This window comes from Pseudophryne corroboree, chromosome 9 (assembly GCF_028390025.1).
Source record: "Pseudophryne corroboree isolate aPseCor3 chromosome 9, aPseCor3.hap2, whole genome shotgun sequence".
In the NCBI taxonomy this organism is placed as follows: Eukaryota; Metazoa; Chordata; class Amphibia; order Anura; family Myobatrachidae; genus Pseudophryne; species Pseudophryne corroboree.
This window is the reverse complement of record NC_086452.1, coordinates 76,165,609-76,188,446: the sequence shown is the minus strand read 5'-3', so window position 1 is coordinate 76,188,446 and position 22,838 is coordinate 76,165,609. Positions and strand designations below refer to the sequence as shown.

At 47.4% G+C, this 22,838-nt stretch overlaps 1 protein-coding gene across 3 annotated transcripts in view; it reads left to right on the top strand.

Annotated features, from left to right (window-relative positions):
• EFCAB14 (EF-hand calcium binding domain 14) overlaps positions 1 to 22,838 on the top strand; it is a 50,015-nt gene that overhangs the window by 10,256 nt on the left and 16,921 nt on the right. For all 3 annotated transcript variants that reach the window (XM_063939540.1, XM_063939539.1, XM_063939541.1), the window contains exons 3-8: positions 15,840 to 15,985; positions 17,270 to 17,368; positions 18,081 to 18,191; positions 19,211 to 19,276; positions 20,666 to 20,845; positions 20,975 to 21,040. In XM_063939540.1, the coding sequence (XP_063795610.1) occupies positions 15,840 to 15,985; positions 17,270 to 17,368; positions 18,081 to 18,191; positions 19,211 to 19,276; positions 20,666 to 20,845; positions 20,975 to 21,040 (668 nt within the window). The remainder of the gene's footprint in view (positions 1 to 15,839; positions 15,986 to 17,269; positions 17,369 to 18,080; positions 18,192 to 19,210; positions 19,277 to 20,665; positions 20,846 to 20,974; positions 21,041 to 22,838) is intronic.

Below are 22,838 nucleotides of genomic sequence, written 5' to 3'. Positions count from 1 at the left end.
AGCTGCTTAGAGTAAAAGTTTTAAATAGGTTTTTTTTTATTTTCAGTGAGACCTGCTGGCAACAGGCTCACTGCATCGTGGGACTAAGGGGAGAAGAAGCGAACTCACCTGACTGCAGAGTGGATTGGGCTTCTTGGCTACTGGACATTAGCTCCAGAGGGACGATCACAGGTTCAGCCTGGATGGGTCCCGGAGCCGCGCCGCCGGCCCCCTTACAGAGCCAGAAGAGCGAAGAGGTCCGGAGAAAGCGGCGGCAGAAGACGTCCCTGTCTTCAAATAAGGTAGCGCACAGCACTGCAGCTGTGCGCCATTGCTCTCAGCACACTTCACACTCCGGTCACTGAGGGTGCAGGGCGCTGGGGGGGAGCGCCCTGAGACGCAATAAAATACTATAAAAACCTTATATGGCAAAAGAAATGCATCACATATAGCTCCTGGGCTATATGGATGCATTTAACCCCTGCCAGTTTTCCTGAAAAAAGCGGGAGAAAAGGCCGCCGAGAAGGGGGCGGAGCCTATCTCCTCAGCACACGAGCGCCATTTTCCCTCACAGTTCCGCTGGAAGGAAGGCTCCCTGACTCTCCCCTGCAGTCCTGCTACAAGAATCAGGGTAAAACAAGAGAGGGGGGGCACTATTGGCAGCTAATATATAATACAGCAGCTATAAAAGGGAGTAACACTTATATAAGGTTATCCCTGCATATATATAGCGCTCTGGTGTGTGCTGGCAAACTCTCCCTCTGTCTCCCCAAAGGGCTAGTGGGGTCCTGTCCTCTATCAGAGCATTCCCTGTGTGTGTGCTGGGTGTCGGTACGATTGTGTCGACATGTATGAGGAGGAAAATGATGTGGAAGCAGAGCAATTGCCCGTGTTAGTGATGTCACCCCCTAGGGAGTCGACACCTGACTGGATGGTCGTATTTAAAGAATTACGTGACAATGTCAGCACTTTGCAAAAAACTGTTGACGACATGAGTGGGCCGGCAAATCAGTTAGTGCCTGTTCAGGCGTCTCAGACACCGTCAGGGGCGCTAAAACGCCCGTTACCTCAGATGGTCGACACAGACCCAGACACGGATACTGAATCCAGTGTCGACGGTGAGGAGACAAACGTAATGTCCAATAGGGCCACACGTTACATGATCACGGCAATGAAGGAGGCATTGAACATTTCTGACACTACAAGTACCACAAAAAAGGGTATTATGTGGGGTGTGAAAAAACTACCAGTAGTTTTCTCTAACGTCCTAAGTGGATGCTGGGGACTCCGTAAGGACCATGGGGAATAGCGGCTCCGCAGGAGACTGGGCACATCTAAAGAAAGCTTTAGGACTATCTGGTGTGCACTGGCTCCTCCCCCTATGACCCTCCTCCAAGCCTCAGTTAGATCTCTGTGCCCGAACGAGAAGGGTGCACACTAGGGGCTCTCCTGAGCTTCTTAGTGAAAGTTTTAGATTAGGTTTTTTATTTTCAGTGAGACCTGCTGGCAACAGGCTCACTGCATCGAGGGACTAAGGGGAGAAGAAGCGAACTCACCTGCGTGCAGAGTGGATTGGGCTTCTTAGGCTACTGGACATTAGCTCCAGAGGGACGATCACAGGCCCAGCTTGGATGGGTCCCAGAGCCGCGCCGCCGGCCCCCTTACAGAGCCAGAAGGCAGAAGAGGTCCGGAAAATCGGCGGCAGAAGACGTCCTGTCTTCAACAAGGTAGCGCACAGCACTGCAGCTGTGCGCCATTGCTCTCAGCACACTTCACACTTCGGTCACTGAGGGTGCAGGGCGCTGGGGGGGGGCGCCCTGAGACGCAATAAAAACACCTTGGATGGCAAAAAAAATGCATCACATATAGCTCCTGGGCTATATGGATGCATTTAACCCCTGCCAGAATCCATAAAAAAGCAGGAGAAAAGTCCGCGAAAAAGGGGCGGAGCCTATCTCCTCAGCACACTGGCGCCATTTTCCCTCACAGCTCCGTTGGAGGGAAGCTCCCTGTCTCTCCCCTGCAGTCACTACACTACAGAAAGGGTTAAAAAAAGAGAGGGGGGCACTAATTAGGCGCAGTATTAACTATACAGCAGCTATAAGGGGAAAAACACTTATATAAGGTTATCCCTGTATATATATATAGCGCTCTGGTGTGTGCTGGCAAACTCTCCCTCTGTCTCCCCAAAGGGCTAGTGGGGTCCTGTCCTCTATCAGCGCATTCCCTGTGTGTGTGCTGTATGTCTGTACTTTTGTGTCGACATGTATGAGGAGAAAAATGCCTGTAATAGTGATGTCACCCCCTAGGGGGTCGACACCTGAGTGGATGAACTGTTGGAAGGAATTACGTGACAGTGTCAGCTCTGTATAAAAGACAGTGGTTGACATGAGACAGCCGGCTACTCAGCTTGTGCCTGTCCAGACGTCTCATAGGCCGTCAGGGGCTCTAAAGCGCCCGTTACCTCAGATGGCAGATATAGACGCCGACACGGATACTGACTCCAGTGTCGACGGTGAAGAGACGAATGTGACTTCCAGTAGGGCCACACGTTACATGATTGAGGCAATGAAAAATGTTTTACACATTTCTGATAATACGAGTACCACCAAAAAAGGGGTATTATGTTCGGTGAGGAAAAACTACCTGTAGTTTTCCTGAATCTGAGAAATTAAATGAGGTGTGTGATGATGCGTGGGTTTCCCCCGATATCAACGGATAATTTCTAAAATGTTATTGGCATTATATCCTTTCCCGCCAGAGGTTAGGGTGCGTTGGGAAACACCCCCTAGGGGGGATAAAGCGCTCACACGCTTGTAAGGGCTCTACCTTCGCCTGAGATGGCCGCCCTTAAGGATCCTGCTGATAGAAAGCAGGAGGGTATCCTAAAAGGTATTTACACACATACTGGTGTTATACTGCGACCAGCAATCGCCTCAGCCTGGATGTGCAGTGCTGGGTTGGCGTGGTCGGATTCCCTGACTGAAAATATTGATACCCTAGATAGGGACAGTATATTTTTGCCTATAGAGCATTTAAAAGATGCATTTTTATATATGCGTGATGCACAGCGGAATATTTGCCGACTGGCATCAAGTCTAAGCGCGTTGTCCATTTCTACCAGTAGAGGGTTATGGACACGTCAGTGGTCAGGTGATGTGTATTCCAAACGGCATTTGGAAGTATTGCTTTATTAAGGGAGGAGTTATTTGGGGTCGGTCTTTCAGACCTGGTGGCCACGGCAACAGCTGGGAATTCCACGTTTGTACCCCAGGTCGCCTCTCAACATGAGAAGACGCCGTATTATTAGGCGCAGTCTTTTCGTGGACAAGCGGGCAAAAGGTTCCTCATTTCTGTCCCGTGACAGAGGGAGAGGAAAAAGGCTGCAGAAATCAGCCAGTTCCCAGGAACAGAAACCCTCTCCCGCCTCTGCCAAGCCCTCAGTATACGCTGGGGCTTTACAAGCAGAATCAGGCACGGTGGGGGGCCCGTCTCAATGAATTTCAGCGCGCAGTGGGCTCACTCGCAAGTGGACCCCTGGATCCTGCAGGTAGTATCACAGGGGTACAAACTGGAATTCGAGACGTCTCCCCCTCGCCGGTTCCTGAAGTCTGCTCTACCAACGTCTCACTCCGACAGGGAGGCAGTATTGGAAGCTATTCACAAGCTGTATTCCCAGCAGGTGATAATCAAGGTACCCCTCCTACAACAGGAAAAGGGGTATTATTCCACGCTGTTTGTGGTACCGAAGCCGGACGGCTCGGTGAGACCGATTTTAAATCTGAAATCATTGAACACTTACATAAAAAGGTTCAAATTCAAGATGGAGTCACTCAGAGCAGTGATAGCGAACCTGGAAGAAGGGGACTATATGGTGTCTTTGGACATCAAGGATGCTTACCTCCATGTCCCAATCTACCCTTCTCACCAAGGGTACCTCAGGTTTGTGGTACAGAACTGTCATTATCAGTTTCAGACGCTGCCGTTTGGATTGTCCACGGCACCCCGGGTCTTTACCAAGGTAATGGCCGAAATGATGATTCTTCTTCGAAGAGAAGGCGTCTTAATTATCCCTTACTTGGACGATCTCCTGATAAGGGCAAGATCCAGGGAACAGTTAGAGTTCGGAGTAGCACTGTCTCAGGTAGTGCTACGTCAGCACGGGTGGATTCTAAATATCCCAAAATCACAGCTGATTCCAACAACACGTCTACTGTTCCTGGGGATGATTCTGGACACAGTCCAGAAAAAGGTGTTTCTCCCGGAGGAGAAGGCCAGGGAGTTATCCGAGCTAGTCAGGAACCTCCTAAAACCAGGCCAAGTGTCAGTGCATCAATGCACGAGAGTCCTGGGAAAAATGGTGGCTTCTTACGAAGCAATTCCATTCGGAAGATTCCATGCAAGAACTTTTCAGTGGGATCTGCTGGACAAATGGTCCGGATCGCATCTTCAGATGCATCAGCGGATAACCCTATCTCCAAGGACAAGGGTGTCTCTCCTGTGGTGGTTACAGAGTGCTCATCTTCTAGAGGGCCGCAGATTCGGCATTCAGGATTGGATGCTGGTGACCACGGATGCCAGTCTGAGAGGCTGGGGAGCAGTCACACAGGGAAGAAATTTCCAGGGCTTGTGGTCAAGCATGGAAACGTCTCTTCACATAAATATCCTGGAACTAAGGGCCATTTACAATGCCCTAAGTCAAGCAAGGCCTCTGCTTCAGGGTCAGTCGGTATTGATCCAATCGGACAACATCACGGCAGTCGCCCACGTCAACAGACAGGGCGGCACAAGAAGCAGGAGGGCAATGGCAGAAGCTGCAAGGATTCTCCGCTGGGCGGAAAATCATGTGGTAGCACTGTCAGCAGTGTTCATTCCGGGAGTGGACAACTGGGAAGCAGACTTCCTCAGCAGACACGACCTCCACCCGGGGGAGTGGGGACTTCACCCAGAAGTCTTCCAAGTGATTGTAAACCGTTGGGAAAAACCAAAGGTGGACATGATGGCGTCCCGTCTCAACAAAAAACTGGACAGATATTGCGCCAGGTCAAGGGACCCTCAGGCAATAGCGGTGGACGCTCTGGTAACACCGTGGGTGTACCAGTCGGTGTATGTGTTCCCTCCTCTGCCTCTCATACCCAAAGTACTGAGAATCATAAGAAGGAGAGGAGTAAGTACTATACTCGTGGCTCCGGATTGGCCAAGAAGAACTTGGTACCCGGAACTGCAAGAGATGCTCACGGAGGACCCGTGGCCTCTACCTCTCAGAAAGGACCTGCTCCAGCAGGGACCTTGTCTGTTTCAAGACTTACCGCGGCTGCGTTTGACGGCATGGAGGTTGAACGCCGGATCCTGAAGGAAAAAGGCATTCCAGATGAAGTCATCCCTACCCTGGTCAAGGCCAGAAAGGATGTAACCGAAAAACATTATCACCGCATTTGGCGAAAATATGTTGCGTGGTGTGAGGCCAAGAAGGCCCCTACAGAGGAATTTCAACTGGGTCGTTTCCTGCATTTCCTGCAAACAAGACTATCTATGGGCCTAAAATTAGGGTCCATTAAGGTTCAAATTTCGGCCCTGTCAATCTTCTTCCAAAAAGAACTGGCTTCAGTGCCTGAAGTTCAGACGTTTGTCAAGGGGGTACTGCATATACAGCCTCCTTTTGTGCCTCCAGTGGCACCTTGGGATCTCAATGTAGTGTTGAGTCTCCTAAAATCACATTGGTTTAAACCACTCACCACTGTGGAATTGAAATATCTCACTTGGAAAGTGGTCATGCTGTTAGCCCTGGCATCAGCCAGGCGTGTCTCTGAATTGGCGGCTTTATCATATAAAAGCCCTTACCTAATTTTTCATTCAGACAGGGCAGAACTGAGGACTCGCCCTCAATTTCTCCCTAAGGTTGTTTCAGCGTTTCACATGAACCAGCCAATTGTGGTACCTGCGGCAACTAGGGACTTGGAGGACTCCAAGTTGCTGGACGTAGTCAGGGCCCTGAAAATATATGTTTCCAGGACGGCTGGAGTCAGAAAATCTGACTCGCTGTTTATCCTGTATGCACCCAACAAGCTGGGTGCTCCTGCTTCTAAGCAGACGATTGCTCGTTGGATTTGTAGTACAATTCAGCTTGCACATTCTGTGGCAGGCCTGCCACAGCCAAAATCTGTAAAAGCCCATTCCACAAGGAAAGTGGGCTCATCTTGGGCGGCTTCCCGAGGGGTCTCGGCTTTACAACTTTGCCGAGCAGCTACTTGGTCAGGGGCAAACACGTTTGCTAAATTCTACAAATTTGATACCCTGGCTGAGGAGGACCTGGAGTTCTCTCATTTGGTGCTGCAGAGTCATCCGCACTCTCCCGCCCGTTTGGGAGCTTTGGTATAATCCCCATGGTCCTTACGGAAGTCCCAGCATCCACTAGGACGTCAGAGAAAATAAGAATTTACTTACCGATAATTCTATTTCTCGTAGTCCGTAGTGGATGCTGGGCGCCCATCCCAAGTGCGGATTGTCTGCAATACTTGTATATAGTTACTGTTACAAAAAAATCGGGTTGTTTATTGTTGTGAGCCATATTTTCAGAGGCTCCTACGTTTATCATACTGTTAACTGGGTTCAGATCACAGGTTGTACGGTGTGATTGGTGTGGCTGGTATGAGTCTTACCCGGGATTCAAAATCCTTCCTTATTATGTACGCTCGTCCGGGCACAGTATCCTAACTGAGGCTTGGAGGAGGGTCATAGGGGGAGGAGCCAGTGCACACCAGCTAGTCTAAAGCTTTTACTTTCTCTAACGTCCTAGTGGATGCTGGGGACTCCGTCAGGACCATGGGGAATAGCGGCTCCGCAGGAGACAGGGCACAAAAAGCAAGCTTTTAGGATCACATGGTGTGTACTGGCTCCTCCCCCTATGACCCTCCTCCAAGCCTCAGTTAGGTTTTTGTGCCCGTCCGAGCAGGGTGCAATCTAGGTGGCTCTCATAAAGAGCTGCTTAGAAAAAGTTTTTTAGGTTTCTTATTTTCAGTGAGTCCTGCTGGCAACAGGCTCACTGCTACGAGGGACTTAGGGGAGAGAAGTGAACTCACCTGCGTGCAGGATGGATTTGCTTCTTAGGCTACTGGACACCATTAGCTCCAGAGGGATCGAACACAGGCCCAGCCATGGAGTCCGGTCCCGGAGCCGTGCCGCCGACCCCCCTTGCAGATGCCGAAGTTGAAGAGGTCCAGAGGTCCGGAAACAGGCGGCAGAAGACTTTCAGTCTTCATAAGGTAGCGCACAGCACTGCAGCTGTGCGCCATTGTTGTCGGCACACTTCACACCAGCGGTCACTGAGGGTGCAGGGCGCTGGGGGGGGCGCCCTGGGCAGCAATGTATAATACCTTTTTCTATGGCTAAAATACATCACATATAGCCCTTGAGGCTATATGGATGTATTTAACCCCTGCCATATATCGCAAACTCCGGGAGAAGAGCCCGCCGTTTTAGGGGGCGGGGCCTATTCTCCTCAGCACACAGCGCCATTTTCCTGCTCAGCTCCGCTGTGAGGAAGGCTCCCAGGACTCTCCCCTGCACTGCACTACAGAAACAGGGTAAAACAGAGAAGGGGGGCATATTTTGGCGATATTTTTATATATTAAGCGCATATAACAGAAACAACACCTTTTAGGGTTGTTTATATACATTTTTATAGCACTTTGGTGTGTGCTGGCAAACTCTCCCTCTGTCTCCCCAAAGGGCTAGTGGGGTCCTGTCTTCGATAAGAGCATTCCCTGTGTGTCTGCTGTGTGTCGGTACGTGTGTGTCGACATGTATGAGGACGATGTTGGTGTGGAGGCGGAGCAATTGCCGGTAATGGTGATGTCACCCCCTAGGGAGTCGACACCGGAATGGATGGCTTTAATTATGGAATTACGTGATAATGTTAGCACGCTGCAAAAGTCAGTTGACGACATGAGACGGCCGGAAAACCAGTTAGTACCTGTCCAGGCGTCTCAGGCACCGTCATGGGCTGTAAAACGTCCCTTACCTCAGTCAGTCGACACAGGTACCGACACAGATGAATCTAGTGTCGACGGTGAAGAAAGAAACGTATTTTCCAATAGGGCCACACGTTATATGATCACGGCAATGAAGGAGGCTTTGCATATCTCTGATACTGCAGGTACCTCAAAGGGGGGTATTATGTGAGGTGTGAAAAAACTACCTGTAGCTTTTCCAGAATCAGAGGAATTGAATGACGTGTGTGATGAAGCGTGGGTTAACCCCGATAGAAAACTGCTAATTTCAAAGAAGTTATTGGCATTATACCCTTTCCCACCAGAGGTTAGGGCGCGCTGGGAAACACCCCCTAGGGTGGATAAGGCGCTCACACGCTTATCAAAACAAGTGGCGTTACCGTCTCCTGATACGGCCGCCCTCAAGGATCCAGCTGATAGGAGGCTGGAAACTACCCTTAAGAGTATATACACACATACTGGTGTTATACTGCGACCAGCAATAGCCTCAGCCTGGATGTGCAGTGATGGGGTGGTGTGGTCGGATTCCCTGACTGAAAATATTGATACCCTGGATAGGGACAGTATTTTATTGACTATAGAGCAATTAAAGGATGCTTTTCTTTATATGCGAGATGCTCAGAGGGATATTTGCACTCTGGCATCGAGAGTAAGTGCGATGTCCATATCTGCCAGAAGAAGTTTATGGACGCGACAGTGGTCAGGTGATGCGGATTCCAAACGGCATATGGAAGTATTGCCGTATAAAGGAGAGGAATTATTTGGGGTCGGTCTATCGGATCTGGTGGCCACGGCAACAGCCTGAAAATCCACTTTTTTACCTCAGGTCACCTCCCAACAGAAAAAGACACCGTCTTTTCAGCCGCAGTCCTTTCGTTCCTATAAGAACAAGCGGGCAAAAGGACAGTCATATTTGCCCAGAGGCAAAGGAAGGGGTAAGAGGGTGCAGCAAGCAACTACTTCCCACGAACAGAAGCCCTCCCCGGCTTCTACAAAGCCCTCAGCATGACGCTGGGGCTGTGCAAGCGGACTCAGGGGCGGTGGGGGGTCGACTAAAGATTTTCAGCACACAGTGGGCGCGCTCACAGGTGGACCCTTGGATCCTGCAGGTAGTATCTCAGGGTTACAAGTTGGAATTCGAAAAGTCTCCCCCTCGCCGGTTCCTAAAGTCTGCTTTACCAACGTCTCCCTCAGAAAGGGCGACGGTATTGGAAGCCATTCACAAGCTGTATTCTCAGCAGGTGATAGTCAAGGTACCCCTCCTACAACAGGGAAAGGGGTATTATTCCACACTATTTGTGGTACCGAAGCCGGACGGTTCGGTAAGACCTATTCTAAATCTGAAATCCTTGAACCTGTACATACAGAAATTCAAGTTCAAGATGGAGTCACTCAGAGCAGTGATAGCGAATCTGGAAGAAGGGGACTTCATGGTGTCCCTGGACATAAAAGATGCTTATCTGCATGTCCCAATTTACCCTTCACACCAAGGGTATCTCAGGTTCGTGATACAAAACTGTCATTATCAGTTTCAAACGCTGCCGTTTGGTTTGTCCACGGCACCTCGGGTCTTTACCAAGGTAATGGCCGAAATGATGGTTCTTCTACGAAGAAAAGGCGTATTAATTATCCCTTACTTGGACGATCTCCTGATAAGGGCAAGGTCCAGAGAACAGCTGGAAGTCGGAGTAGCACTAACCCAAGTAGTGCTTCAACAACACGGGTGGATTCTGAATCTTCCAAAATCTCAATTGACCCCGACGACACGTCTGCTGTTCCTGGGAATGATTCTGGACACTGTTCAGAAAAAGGTGTTTCTCCCGGAGGAGAAAGCAAGGGAGTTATCCGAACTTGTCAGGAACCTCCTAAAACCAGGAAATGTGTCAGTACATCAATGCACAAGAGTCCTGGGAAAGATGGTGGCTTCTTACGAAGCAATTCCATTCGGCAGATTCCACGCACAAATATTTCAGTGGGATCTGCTGGACAAATGGTCCGGATCGCATCTGCACATGCATCAGCGGATAACACTGTCACCAAGAACAAGGGTGTCTCTTCTGTGGTGGTTGCAGAGTGCCCATCTGTTAGAGGGCCGCAGATTCGGCATACAGGACTGGGTCCTGGTGACTACGGATGCCAGCCTACGAGGCTGGGGAGCAGTCACACAGGGATGAAACTTCCAGGGCGTGTGGTCGAACCTGGAGACGTCTCTTCACATAAATATACTGGAGCTAAGAGCGATTTACAATGCTCTAAGCCTGGCAAAACCGCTGCTTCAGGGTCAGCCGGTGTTGATCCAGTCGGACAACATCACGGCAGTCGCCCACGTAAACAGACAGGGCGGCACGAGAAGCAGAAGAGCAATGACAGAAGCTGCAAGGATTCTTCGCTGGGCGGAAAATCATGTCATAGCACTGTCAGCAGTGTTCATTCCGGGAGTGGACAACTGGGAAGCAGACTTCCTCAGCAGACACGACCTCCACCCAGAAGTTTTCCACATGATTGTGAACCGTTGGGAAAAACCAAAGGTGGACATGATGGCGTCCCGCCTCAACAAGAAACTGGACAGATATTGCGCCAGGTCAAGAGACCCTCAGGCAATAGCTGTGGACGCTCTGGTAACACCGTGGGTGTACCAGTCCGTGTATGTGTTTCCTCCTCTGCCTCTCATACCAAAGGTACTGAGAATTATACGGCTACGGGGAGTAAGAACAATACTCGTGGCTCCGGATTGGCCGAGAAGGACTTGGTACCCGGAACTTCAAGAGATGCTCACGGAAGAGCCGTGGCCTCTACCGTTAAGAAGGGATCTGCTTCAGCAGGGACCTTGTATGTTCCAAGACTTACCGCGACTGCGTTTGACGGCATGGCGGTTGAACGCCGGATTCTAAAAGAAAAGGGCATTCCAGAGGAAGTTATTCCTACCTTGATTAAAGCCAGGAAGGAAGTGACCGCACAACATTATCACCGCATTTGGAGAAAATATGTTGCGTGGTGTGAGGCCAAGAAGGCCCCAACGGAGGAATTTTCAATTGGGTCGATTCCTACATTTCCTGCAGGCAGGATTGTCTATGGGCCTCAAATTGGGGTCTATTAAGGTTCAAATTTCGGCCTTATCGATTTTCTTCCAGAAAGAATTGGCTTCAGTGCCTGAAGTACAAACCTTTGTCAAAGGTGTACTACATATACAGCCCCCGATTGTGCCTCCAGTGGCACCGTGGGATCTCAACGTAGTTTTGGATTTTCTCAAATCCCATTGGTTTGAGCCGCTCAAATCGGTAGATTTGAAGTATCTTACATGGAAAGTAACCATGCTACTGGCCCTGGCTTCAGCCAGGAGAGTATCAGAGTTGGCGGCTTTATCGTACAAAAGCCCATATCTGATTTTCCATTCGGACAGGGCAGAACTGCGGACGCGTCCTCAGTTTCTGCCTAAGGTGGTTTCGGCTTTTCACTTGAACCAGCCTATTGTGGTGCCTGCGGCTACTAGCGACTTGGAGGACTCCAAGTTGCTGGACGTTGTCAGAGCATTGAAAATATATATTTCAAGGACGGCTGGAGTCAGAAAATCTGACTCGCTGTTTATCCTGTATGCACCCAACAAGATGGGTGCTCCTGCGTCTAAGCAGACGATTGCTCGTTGGATCTGTAGCACAATCCAACTTGCACATTCTGTGGCAGGCCTGCCACAGCCTAAATCTGTAAATGCCCACTCCACAAGGAAGGTGGGCTCATCTTGGGCGGCTGCCCGAGGGGTCTCGGCATTACAACTTTGCCGAGCAGCTACGTGGTCAGGGGAGAACACGTTTGTAAAATTTTACAAATTTGATACTCTGGCTAAGGAGGACCTGGAGTTCTCTCATTCGGTGCTGCAGAGTCATCCGCACTCTCCCGCCCGTTTGGGAGCTTTGGTATAATCCCCATGGTCCTGACGGAGTCCCCAGCATCCACTAGGACGTTAGAGAAAATAAGAATTTACTTACCGATAATTCTATTTCTCATAGTCCGTAGTGGATGCTGGGCGCCCATCCCAAGTGCGGATTGTCTGCAATACTTGTACATAGTTATTGTTACAAAAATCGGGTTATTATTGTTGTGAGCCATCTTTTCAGAGGCTTCTTCGTTGTTATCATACTGTTAACTGGGTTCAAATCACAAGTTGTACGGTGTGATTGGTGTGGCTGGTATGAGTCTTACCCGGGATTCAAGATCCTTCCTTATTGTGTACGCTCGTCCGGGCACAGTACCTAACTGAGGCTTGGAGGAGGGTCATAGGGGGAGGAGCCAGTACACACCATGTGATCCTAAAAGCTTGCTTTTTGTGCCCTGTCTCCTGCGGAGCCGCTATTCCCCATGGTCCTGACGGAGTCCCCAGCATCCACTACGGACTATGAGAAATAGAATTATCGGTAAGTAAATTCTTATTTTATCTGTTTCCGTGCCTGGAGATCATATGTACAGATGTGTCCTTGTACATTTATACTTTTTGCGCCATATGGAGCGAGACGTCTGTTGCGACTCGCCACGGGTAGTGATTCCGTTCTTGAGTACTTTTTTCCTGAATCCTGCATGTTTTACGGGGGAATTCGTTTAAAAGAGAATAAACATCTGACGTTTTTCGCGAAGTTTCCCAATCTATTTATCCTGTATTTTTTTTCCGGGTAATCCAGTTTGGCCGCCCAGAAAAAAAACACACCTCTTCTACCGAAAACACACAGGTTCAGTGAAACCTGTGTGTCTTCTGGAGAAACAGCCCCGTTTTCGGGGATTTCTTTCTCCTGCCTGAGGCAGGAAAAACATAATCCCCGATAAACCACAGCTCACGCCAGCTTTTCGAGGATAATTGAATAGCCCCAGGCGCAACAGTTAATCGAAATCCCCCCCCTAATTCGGTAATCGTGTATTAGGTAGCAAATAGTGCTAAATGTTGTATTTTGTACCCTAAGTATTGTATACGAGTAACTAGTGCCATGCATTGCTATGCTTTATATGCCACTTTATGCCAATACGTTTGCATTAAGAAAATACCAATCCTAAACCCCAAAAAGGCCTAGTACAGGGAGATTGGCATATTTATAACCACTTGTTTCCCAAATATGTATACAAGCCATGCTTGAACTGGGTGGAACCTGACTTGCATGCAGAGGGCGATTGTGAATGAATGTCCCTGTGTTGGACCGCCTGGGGGCTTGTATGAATTGCCAGTGATGATCATGGTTCCGAGTTACCTGCCGTGAGAAAAACTCTGGGTATTAAGGGGGTAATTCAGATCTGATTGCTGCTCTGCGTTTGCGCACAATGGGTCATTAGATCCGAACTGCGCATGCGTATGCACCGCAATGCGCCGGCGTGTCTGATGGCTACAATGGGCTTCACGGGTAGCGATGGGATGGTGCAAAGGATTTATTCACATGGGCATTTGCAAGGTGATTGACAGGAAGAGGCCATTTGTGGGTGACAACTGACCGTTTTCAGGAAGTGTCCGGAAAAACGCAGGTGGGCTCAAGCATTTTCAGGGAGGGTGTCTGACGTCCGCTCCGACCCCCGATCAGCAGGATTCAGTCGCACTGGAAGAGTAAGTCATGGGCTACGCAGAGACTGCACAAACTCATTTTGTGCAGCTCAGCTACACTTGCGATCGCACACTTGCACAGCAAAAATACTCTCCCCCTGTAGGCAGCGACTATCTGATCGCAGGACAGCAATACACACAGCCCAGCGATCAGATCTGAATTAGGCCCTAAATTATAAAGCATTGGCTAACATGCTCAGGCATAGAATTTGGATATCTCCATACTGGGCCTGATTCAGCCTATTGCGATCCAACTGCCAAAATTACTAAAATGTGAGCACTTGCGGGAAACGGGAGCGGCGTCATCCAAACAGGGGCGTGGTGTGAGTGTCATCACGGTGGCTGCAAGACGTCACACACATACTTAGCAGGATTTGCAATCCTTACAGAACTAGGCCCATTGTCAGGAGTTGTGTTAGAATCTAACCCAATAAGAATCTCTACAATGGAAAAACCTGAAAACTCCCACACAGAAAAAAATATATACAGATGTGCTCATAAGTTTACATACCCTAGCAGAATTTGTGATTTTCTGTCCATTTGTCAGAGAATATGAATGATAACTCACAAACTTTTCTTTCACTCATGGTTAGTGGTTGGGTGAAGCCATTTATTGTCAATCAACTGTGTTTACTCTTTTTAAATCATAATGACAACAGAAACTACCCAAATGACCCTGATCAAAAGTTTACATACCCCAGTTCTTAATACTGTGTATTGCCCCCTTTAACATCAATGACAGCTTGAAGTCTTTTGTGGTAGTTGTGGATGAGGCTCATTATTTTCTCAGATGGTAAAGCTGCCCATTCTTCTTGGCAAAAAGCCTCCAGTTCCTGTAAATTCTTGGGCTGTCTTGCATGAACTACACGTTTGAGATCTCCCCAGAGTGGTTCAATGATATTAAGGTCAGAAGACTGAGATGGCCACTTTGGAACCTTCACTTTATTCTGCTGTAGCCAATGACAGGTCGACTTGGCCTTGTGTTTTGGATCATTGTCATGTTGGTACGTCCAAGTACGTCCCATGCGCAGCTTCCGGGCTGATGAGTGCAAATTTTCCTCCAGTTTTTTTCTGATAACATGCTGCATTCATCTTGCCATCAATTTTGACCAAGTTACCAGTGCCTTTGTAGCTCACACTTCCCCAAAACATCAGCGATCCACCTCCGTGTTTCACAGTAGGAATGGTGTACCTTTCATCATAGGCCTTGTTGACTCTTCTCCAAATGTAACGTTTATGGTTGTAGCCAAAAAGTTACATTTTGGTCTCATCACTCCAAATTACTTTGTTCCAGAAGTTTTGAGGCTTGTCTCTGTGCTGTTTGGAGTATTGTAAGTGGGATGCTTTGTGGCATTTGCGTAGTAATGGCTTTCTTCTGGCGACTCGACCATGCAGCCCATTTTTCTTAAAATGCCTCCTTATTGTGCTTCTTGAAACAACCACACCACTTTTTTTCAGAGAGTCCTGTATTTCAGCTGAAGTTATTTGTGGATTTTTCTTTGCATCCCGACAAATTTTCCTGGCAGTTGTGGCTGAAATTTTTGTTGGTCTACCTGACTGTGATTTGGTTTCCACAGAATCCTTCATTTTCCACTTCTTAATTAGAGTTTGAACACTGCTGATTGGCATTCTCAATTGCTTTGATATCTTTTTATATCCCTTTCCTGTTTTATACAGTTCAATTATCTTTTCCTGCAGATCCTTTGCCAATTCTTTTGCTTTCCCCATGACTCAGAATCCAGACACGTCAGTGCAGCACTGGATGAAAGATGCAAGGGTCTTTCAGGAGTCCAGAAACTCACTGACCTTTTATACACACACACTGATTACAAGCAAACAGATCACAGGTGAGGATGGTTACCTTTAAGTAGCCATTCAAACCCGTTTGTGTCAACTTGTGTGCATGTTATCAGGCCAAAATCTCCAGGGTATGTAAACTTTTGATCAGGGTCATTTGGGTAGTTTCTGTTGTCATTATGACTTAAAAAGAGTAAACACAGTTGTTTGACAATAAATGGCTTCACCCAACCACTAACCATTAGTGAAAGAAAAGTTTGTGAGTTATCATTCATATTCTCTGACAAATGGCCAGAAAATCACAAATTCTACTAGGGTATGTAAACTTATGAGCACAACTGTAAATACTTTATTAAGGCCAAAATGTCTAACAAAGTGCCGGTATTTGGGGGTTTGTGTGTGTGCATATGCCCTCTGTTGATTTGCAGTTAGTTTTACATATATTGTAAAATATTTTTTTTTCTTTCTCCTCTCCATGTTAGTCGAGTCCAGTCAAAAGAATTCGTTACAGGAGCTTCCCAAAATAAATGAAGATTTGCTTGTGAAACAGAAACATCTGGATGAAATTGTGAATGGGGACCGGGGTCTAAATATGCTGTGGACGAACATCACAGAGATGAACAAGCAGGTGGGTAGCTGGTGTGGGTCCTCTCCAGACACTTGTTAATGCTGCACAGTTAGTCATGTAGTGTAGATTTGTACATCAGTAAATGAGTAGCTGATGGTGTGAGTCTTTCCTCTCCGCACCTCAGTCTATGGATCCCGGCAGTCAAAATCCTGACGCCTGCATCCTGATGAGAATCCTAATCCCTGCACCGGAATCCCGACCGCCGGGCTCCTGAATGAGGGTTTGCCGGGGCTGTGGACAGGTAAGCCGTGGGGGGAGGAGGTTAGGGTTAGGCTGCGGGGCGAGAATGGTTAGGCTTAGGCTGCGGGAAGGGTGGGTTAGGTTTAAGCACCACCACGGAGGGTTTGGGTTAGGCTTCGGGGGGTAAAAGGTTAGGTTTAAGTATCCTTACCAAGCCCCCGTCTGGATTCTCACCATCGAGATGCTGCAGTCTGTCTTCTGACTGCCGGCTTATCATACCCAGCCCCACACACTAGACACGGCTAATGCTGCACAGTTAGTCACGTAGTGTAGATTTGTACGATGGTGTGAGTCTTTCCACTTGTCCCTTTAGACTCAAAATTAGTGCTACAAGTTAGTTATGTAGTGGTGGGGTGAGAATGTCAACATGGTCATAATATTGACAGTCATCATGTAGATAGTGATGACATGTCGACATGTTGGTGATCAGCTGATTACTATTCCCAGTTGTAGTCCACGAGGACGGTAAAGTATGAAAAAGTTTAATTTTTTATTTTATTTATTTTTTTAAAACATGTCGACTGTGTGTTCATCTTTTGAGCCTGTCAGCTGGATACCCCCCTCAGCCGTCCCCCTGCAGCTTAACCCTGCTGCTCGCAGGCCTAACCCTAATGTCTGCATTGTGACAATGTTGACATTTTACCTGTTAATCTGGAAATGTTGACATGTTGCTTGTTGTCATTTTGGCAGTGTTGACATAACGACGTTTTGACTACATCCCATGTAATGTAGCTTTGTAATTTGGCAGGTGTGAGTCTTTCCTCTCAACGCCTCAGTTAGTCACGTAGTGTAACTTCATATTCCAGCAAGTGGCTGTTGATCTTTATTGTTTTCAACACAACCTAACCAACAGGTTTCTCTGGGCTGCTTGTTTTGGGGCAAACCGGTCACTTCCGCTTATGTTTAAACTCCACTACTGCTGAGCACCTCCGGAACTTTCCTCTCTCCACTCTGACATCCGGCGCTATTGTTCTGGAACGTTATGTATTCTTAAATAATACTCCCCTCCTGAATCTTTTTATTTTATTTTTATTTTTTATATAGATTGCTCTTCTGACCAGTGCTGTGAATCAGCTAAAGGCCAACCTAAAATCTGCTTCTGATTTGATTAACCTTCCTAAGACCATGGAAGAGCTTCAGAAGGTACGTTATTTCCCCAGTGTACAATTAGACTCTAATACCTGTTTTCATCCTAGCCCATTTTTATTTACCTCCTTCCATGCTCCCAATCTCGCGTCTGTCTGTTACCAATACTGGGGTATTGCAGAGTTGCATACAAGACAGCATTTGACATGTTTTCACATTACGTGTTCTCCGCAGCCGGACACGGAGCCACACTGTTGAATAGTCCGTTGTAGCTGAAAGCATAACTGGTTGGTAACGGGATTTTCACATGTAGGCAAAGTCTAGAGAGAGAGGGAAATGTAAAAACCTGCGACTGGCATCAGCGAGATTCTGGTGAGTTTACCGAGATTGGTTTTGCTTTTTAAACTATTACCACTTTAAGACATTGGCCAGTTACATTGATGCCTACAAGTTGCTGTCCGTAATACATTTCCCCCAGCGTGTCAAGGTCAGGTAGATTGATGGGTCCATCTGATTTCACACTGATCTCTTCATCCCTGCGTTGATAATGATGACTATGAGACAAAGCTTGTGGATAGGAGTGGTGCGGGTACATAGATCCGTACAAGTAGGCCTACGGATGAATATAGGCAGTTAGTTCCATCCACCCAGTGTAGGTCTAATTACAGCTTGGGTAAAACTCTGAATTGGACCTATGTCTGTTATCTGCCTTCTGGCCCTCTAACCCCCCCCCACATACTGTATGTTACCTACATTGCTTACATTTCAGAGTGTGGCCAGTCTGGGCAGCACGTTAACCAGTGTCCACCATGATGTGGAGACCATGCAGACTGCGGCTAAGGAGCAGAAAAGAAAAGTGGAAACACTTCAGAAGGAAGTAGTAAGTTCTCGTGTGTGTGCGTGCGTGCGCTTGTGTGTGGGGCGGAATTTGATCACAGAAACTGAAGTGAATATTTTCCTGCGCAGGACTAGCGTCTTGTTCCATGAACAGTGTAAGGCAGTGTAGGGTAAAACTGTTTTGCCTTATGGCCATAATATCTGTAACGGAAGCCTAAAATAAAGTGACCTTTGCCAGATGTGCGCAAGTTCCGACTGCTGCCGGCTGTATTAAACACCGTACTCTCTGCATTTGGGTCTCATATTGAGAATCCTAATCTCTACAGTAATAGTTTCTCTTTTTACTTGCATAGGTTACCCTGTTCCTACCAGACAGTCTGACAGTGGGTTTAAAATTATGCAAAAGCTCTCTATCAAGTATACAGCTACGCACATGGGGTGATATATGTGCAGCCTCTTGAACCCCCCCCCCCCCCCCCCTATCAGTTGCTCCTCAGGACCTCACACAGGATCTGAGAGTTTTGTCCTTCCTCCTTTGGGTTTGGCGGAATTCCGTTTCCTTGCACCAGAAAGTTTCCTTCCTATTGGCTAGCTCCTCAGCTAGGACAGTTTCTTGACGGTGTCCTTTCTTAATCTTCCTCATCGACGGGGCTATGCTCAGAATGAAACTTTCCTTTCAGCTGGAAAGTGGTTTCTTTGTCCCATTTGAATCAGGACATGGTAATTCTGGCCTTGGGCTCAGATGGGTCTATAAACAGAGATGTTCCTCAGGATGTTACCAGGGCATCGCAGAGCTATGCCTACAGGACCCAGGACTTGCAGATCTGTTGACCAGTCTTTCATACAGTTTACATCTGTTAAATCCAATAATGGGCATGTAACGCTGCAGTCAGCATTGCCAGCCTACGGCGCTGGAGCAGTGGGTTTGACTATTACTAGGGACCTATCTAATATCCTAAGGAAAATGTTCATTTACAGTGCTGTGTAATATGTAGGTGCTCACACATACAGTCAACTGTAACAAAGGGAAACCTATTTAATTAGACTGCTCATGTCTTGCAGGCTAGCGTTTCTGTGAGTCCCTCCCCAACGGCTGCTCCAGGTGTTGGAACACACAGCCTAACACAGGTAAGACTTTCCGTCATCAGAACCTGCGGCCAAATTATCCATACTCTTTATGGAATTATAGCATGGATTTGATTAACCTTTTATTTATGACAATTCTTTATTTGATGACATCTTATGCTTTGGGGTGCAGCCACTGCAAAATATTGACGTACAATCTGGTGGCTACATCTCCATTCACAGAAAGTACAATATTTTATGTTCACTTTAAAGGTATCTATTGTAGTATATTGTAATAAATATTGAAACAATATAACCATTGTACGGATGGTGTAATGGTTCATTGGTTCCTCCAATATGTTCCTCCAGTCCCGCATCCAAATAGCTGAGCCTATTGCATCAAATCATATGATGGTTCTAAACTAACCCGTAAACGTTTTAGGAAGAGCCGTATGTGTGTAACCACGACCACAGCCTAGTAACTACTGGGGAAACATAAGAAAATATTTCTACTTTTGATTTTTTTTTTTTCTGATGGCTTTCCTATAAGTGGTAAATGTAAGTTTGGCCATGAGGTTGGGTTTGTGTGTGTAACTTATACCGCTTTCAGACCGCAAATGCCGGATCCTACCCGGTAAGACAAACGTGTACTTACCGGGTGGGATCCGGCATTTGCTCTCCGCTGCTGGCTTTCCGACCCGGCAATATACCGGGTCGGTTGCCATAGCAGCGGAGGGAACAGCAGCAGCAGGGGCGGGGGTGGAGGCGGCGCCGGGAGATGAGCTCATCTCCTGCGCCGCCTCTCCCTATGCTGTGAATGGGAGCCGTGTTGCATCGACACGGCTCTCATTCACACCGCACCTGACCCGGTAATCAACCCGGGTAAAACCCTTATTTTTTACCGGGTTGAATTACCGGGTCAGGCGACCCGCTAAAACGACCAAGGACCTTTCACATCGCACACTGACCCAGGTCGACACGGCAATATGCCGTGTCGATACCGGGTTATTTGTGCGATGTGAAAGGGTTATTACTGAGCTAATGCCAGAGGAGACCAGTTTATGGTCCACCATAATGTGTGCGCTGCTGACCAACAGAACCACTGCAGAGCAGGAATAGATGATCAGATCTCATTCTTCAGTGATGGCGTTCTAAAGAAGAACATATGGCTTATCGGACTCTGGGTAAATGTATGAAGCAGTGAGAAGAATGGAGAAGTGAGCCTGTGGAGAAGTTGCCCGTGGCAACCATTCAGCTGCTCTATATAATTTTATAGTCTGCAAATTATAAATGTTACTACAATGCTGATTGGTTGCCATGGGCAACTTCTCCACTGGCTCACTTCTCCACTCTTACCACTGCTTCATATATGTACCCCAAAGTTATCTGTCCATGGTCCGAGAGCATGGGTATCTTCTCTTCCACTCTTACCACTCTCTGTCCGTCCTGCAGGTAGAAAACACTGTGGAGGGTCTGAATGCCACCATGCTGTATTATCTGAGACAGAATGACCTGAGGCTTCACAGTGTGGACGCCACCATCTCTAACATAAGCCAAAGAGTCTCTGTATTAGAGAGTAACCTGCTGCTTGTTAACAAGACTGACAGTAAGGAGAACGACTCCTTGAGTGCAGTAAGTATCTGTTCTGTACTTGTGTCATGCCTCTGGTGTTCCGGCACTTCCTACCGCTGGACGGTGGGAATGAGTACTTGTATGGGATGAGTAAGACCTACTGAGGACACGGGAATTCTTTGTTCACAGGTGGAAAGTTCTACAGATCCCAGTGTTATTTCTCCAGTCAGTGCAAACCGAAGCGCTGCTCCTGAGGTAAGTGTTCAGCTTCTTCCTAAATGTCATTAAAGGGGGGGGGGGGGGGGGGGGTCCATCTTTAGGTAGCTTTATACTGTTATCTTGTACAGGCTCTCCTTTACCTTGTACCAGACGTCTGTTATGCTTAGCTGTGTATTGCCCTTGCCCTGATGTACAGCTTTCATGTGGTGTGGATACAGTTTTGTTAAGTTGTAACCACAGGCAACAAAAATGGGCAGCCCCATAATTATTTGGGCTTATTGTGTATTACTGATCAGTCAGTATCATACAATTGTATATTAAATAAATTCTTATTTTGAAAGAAATGATTGGGGGGCCATAAGTAGTTGAGCCCCACACAAGGGCCATATTTGGAAGAGAAAGCGGACGTATGGACGGCATTGTGTCTGAATTGGGCCAGCAAGGGCAGGATTATTTGCCCAGTAGTAGTGCCTCCTTCTTGTTGGGCTTTGCGGTGAGGAAAGAGCCACGGGAGCCTCTACAAGGAGAAAACTACTAATAGCTGGATAGGATCTTCATTTCTCTATGTTCATCCAGTGCCTGATTATGGTTTGTCTGTGCGCTTATTAATTAACATTTACTTATATGGCTCCGGCATATTCCCCTGTGCCTTACAGTTGCTCTCCTAATGTTCTGTATTATAGTTGTATGCTGAGCTGATTACGGCCTCTGTCAGGAGACTATTCCTACTGTGAGAGCATAAAAATCACAGGGGTAAATGTATGAAGCAGTGATACGAGTGGAGAAGTGAGCCAGTAAATAAGTTGCCCATGGCAGCCAATCAGCATTGAAGTAACATTTTATAATTTGCATACTGTAAAATTATACAGAGCAGCTGATTGGTTGCCATGGGCAACTTCTCCACAGGCTCACTTCTCCACTTTCATCACTGCTTCATACATTTACTTATAAGGGAGGAATGTACTAAACAATAAAAAGACTGGAGGAGTGAGCCAGTGGAGAAGTTGCCCATGGCAACCGATCGGCACTGAAGTAACATTTAGAATTTGCATACTATAAAATTATACAGAACAGCTGATGGTCAGTACAAGAGCTGATAAATAACAAGCGACGTATAAGAGATATCGCCAGAGCACTGGAAAAATGCTACCCAACAGTCTGAGATATACATCACGTACTAGAAAACAACAAAGAAAAGGAGATAATGTAGGGGAATGGTGCGTGGGGGTGACAAAAGAGTAGGGGGAAAAATAAGGGGGAAAAGATTTAAGAAAGGGTCTCTGAAGGACCAGACCGAGATCACCGATCCCACAATTAGTAGCACTTCAGAACCCCCTTTCTACTCGTATGCACATTGTTTGTGGTCAATACAATCATTAACTAGGGTCAGACACTTACGGGGATTTGGGAAATACAGAGCGAACCACAATCTGGCAATAATGCCTTTGGCCTATGTAGCCTTTGCGCTGCCCCCCTGCCGGCATTTTGGCGTCGATGTGCTGACCGCCGGGATCCTAGCCACCGGTCAAACAACCCGAACCCGTAGTCAGTCCCAGGACACAACAATAAAGATGACTTTAGAAATAACACTTGCATTTTATCATTACAGTCCCAACAAAGACCTATAAACCTCTTCAGAATAAAGCATACTATTAAATCTGCCATATAGACTAACCCGCTAACTAACTAACTAGGGGGGGTATGTATTATATTGGCATGGATCGTCCTGATATAACTCTTCCTGCTTCCCCTGTTTACCGAGGCAAAGCAGGAAGCACTAGCGACAAGATGGAAGTACATCTTGTTTGCCAGAGCGGGGGAGTGAAATCTTCCT